At 40.2% G+C, this 2,718-nt stretch overlaps 1 protein-coding gene across 1 annotated transcript; it reads left to right on the forward strand.

The window, feature by feature from the left end:
* Positions 1-563: 563 nt before the first annotated feature.
* On the forward strand, positions 564-2,403 carry LOC147490591 (protein BYPASS1-LIKE-like). Its single transcript, XM_086565176.1, has one exon. It carries the CDS (start codon positions 919-921, stop codon positions 2,086-2,088), a length of 1,170 nt encoding a protein of 389 aa, XP_086421302.1. The 5' UTR covers positions 564-918; the 3' UTR covers positions 2,089-2,403.
* Positions 2,404-2,718: the final 315 nt, after the last annotated feature.

A 2,718-nucleotide genomic window follows, 5' to 3' on the forward strand; every position in this document is an offset into this window, starting at 1 on the left:
AATTTTCCGGAATTTCAACTCTAGGTGGTCGATTAGGTCGTGATCACTTGCTTGTTAAAGATTCTTGTTCGCAAAATTTGGCAATTTAGATTTAGATCTTGGGCGACATTAGTAATGTCGCGCCATTTCAAAATGTCAGCCCCCCAGCTTTTTTTTGACTTTGACTAGCACCCGAGCCCGATGCTTGGCGCCACCACTACTAATGTCGTATGCTAAAGTTATTTTTTTTAATTTTTTCAATTTGGTCGCGACATTAGTCTTGTGGCGTGAGTTTTTGAATTTGGGGGCGACGGTGGTAATGTCAATGCAGTGGGTCCCCAATGAATTTTGCGACCGATTTAATTTAATGCACCACCTGTAGAGTTGGTCGAAATTTCTTTATCGGATTCTCAGAAGTAAGATTCTTCAATTTGAAGAGTATCTACCACCACCTGTAGATGCTTCTAAGCGGCTTGTTTAGCTTGAATTCCACCCTTAAAAATGGATCCACAAATAACCCAATACCCACTCCCACTAACCCAAGCCGTGTCCGTGTCCGTGTCCGTATCCGTGTGCGAACCGTGTTCGGGTATACAAAAGTTTAAGGTCCATGTTTTTTCTCCCAAAACGATAGTAATTAATTAATTAATTAATTAAAGGTGAATTAAATTAGAAATTAATGATGACTTTTTCCATATTTAGATTTTACATATTTTTTTGGGTTATTTTTCTGGTCTCTCCTTTAACTCAGGACGCGGTGCACATTCCTTCTCTTAAAGAGCCCCGGGTTTTCAAGATCCATCCTCACTTTCTCATCTTGAAATCTTGAAACTTTATTTAATCTTGTTTTTAAATATATAATTTATGTTACATTTGATTGAGAATTGAGGATTGTTTGTGGGTTTTTTTAGTGATTTTGAGGACGGGGCTGATGTGACGATGCCTGCTACGGAATACCAAGGTTCAATTGCATCATTGGGGCGTTCAATTTTGAGTATAAGGCGTGATCAGGTACATAACATGGATGGAAATAATGAGGCTTCAGCTCAAGAAGCGGAATTGGAACAATTTCAGAAACAGGTAGCTGATAGGTTCAATGATCTATCTGCGGTTTCGAATGAAGATCTGCTTTCGTTGGGGTGGATAAGACGTCTTCTTGATGAATTCATTTGTTGTCAAGAGGAGTTTAGGGGTATTTTGTTTAATAACAAGGGGCATTTGTGTAGACAGCCTATGGATCGATTTATTGCAGAGTATTTTGAAAGGAGTGTGAAGGCTTTGGATGTTTGTAATGCAATTAGAGATGGGGTGGAATTGATTAGACAGTGGCAGAGATATTTGGAAATTGTTCTTACTGCTTTGGATTCGAGTTCGAGTCAGAGGACACTTGGGGAAGGCCAGTTTCGCAGGGCGAAGAAGGCTTTGACTGATTTAACAATTGCGATGCTGGATGAGAAAGATTCTGGAGGGGTTCTTGCACATAGGAATCGATCTTTTGGGCGTAATACTACTCATAAGGACCCTCGTCCTCATGGGCATTTCCGCTCGCTGTCATGGAGCGTTTCACGCTCTTGGTCAGCTGCAAAGCAGCTTCAAGCAATATCAAACAACTTGGTTCCGCCAAGAGGGAATGAGATTATGGCTACCAATGGACTTGTTGTGGCTGTTTTCACTATGAGTTCAATTCTCTTGTTTGTAATGTGGGCTCTTGTTGCTGCAATTCCATGCCAGGATAGGGGGCTTCAGGTGCATTTTGCAGTACCTCGTCATTTCTCTTGGGGACCTTCGATAATGTCCCTTCATGATAAAATTCTGGAGGAATCAAAAAAACGAGAGCGGAAAAATGCTAGCGGGTTAATGAAGGAGATTTATCAGATTGAGAAGTGTGCCCGCCACATGAATGAATTGGCTGATTCTGTTCAATTCCCATTGACAGAAGATCGAGAGGCGGAGGTGATGCAAGGTGTGCAGGAGTTGGCAGGGATATGTGAAGCAATGAAGGAAGGATTGGATCCACTTGAACGCCGAGTAAGAGAACTGTTCCATAGGATCCTGCGTAATCGAACTGAAGGTCTTGATTGCTTGAGCAAGCCAAACCATCCCGAGTGATATGACTTGGTCCATAGCTCATGGGCAATGTACAATTTTGGTACGATGCTATGATTTTGGTTTCCTGGGATGCAACTCGTGGCGCAGAAGAGGAAAAATGAAGTCTCCACCATCAATAATAGTTAAGCAGGTAGCGTTCATGTATCTACCGTCATATATTTTGTAAAGAAAATGATTTGGATTGGATGTTTCTGTTCCATTAAGGTGTTAAATGCTTGTGTCTTTATTGTATAATTTTCAGCATTTCCTTGATTAAGTTGCAACTGAATGTGTTTTTCTTTGTTCTCAATGGTATATAGAATTCCCCTTTTGATACGCAGTTGTCTTGATATCAAAAATGATTTCCTTTGTTTCGCATCTCTTTTTTAGTGCTAACCATTAGTCATTACATTGGTGTCACAACTCTTTGTCAGAGTTTTTGAAATGCTTGGTTGAATTCCAATGTTAGTGAAATTGCCATGAATTTTTTGAGTTTGTATAAGAATTTTAAGCTTGTGGTTCTGTTTAGAGATCTACGCAACCGGATCAATGCGTTTTGATCCAAGTTGTGGCCTATGGTGGTAACTAGTATGGTGTACGTTACTAACTTACATATATATATAGCTACAATATGGTCTTGTTTTAAGGCCT

Source organism: Coptis chinensis, chromosome 6, assembly GCF_015680905.1.
Source record: "Coptis chinensis isolate HL-2020 chromosome 6, ASM1568090v1, whole genome shotgun sequence".
In the NCBI taxonomy this organism is placed as follows: domain Eukaryota; kingdom Viridiplantae; phylum Streptophyta; class Magnoliopsida; order Ranunculales; family Ranunculaceae; genus Coptis; species Coptis chinensis.

Excerpts from the sequence above, each read along its gene's own strand:
- LOC147490591 (XM_086565176.1), top strand. The coding sequence starts at position 919 with ATGCCTGCTACGGAATACCAAGGTTCAATTGCATCATTGGGGCGTTCA.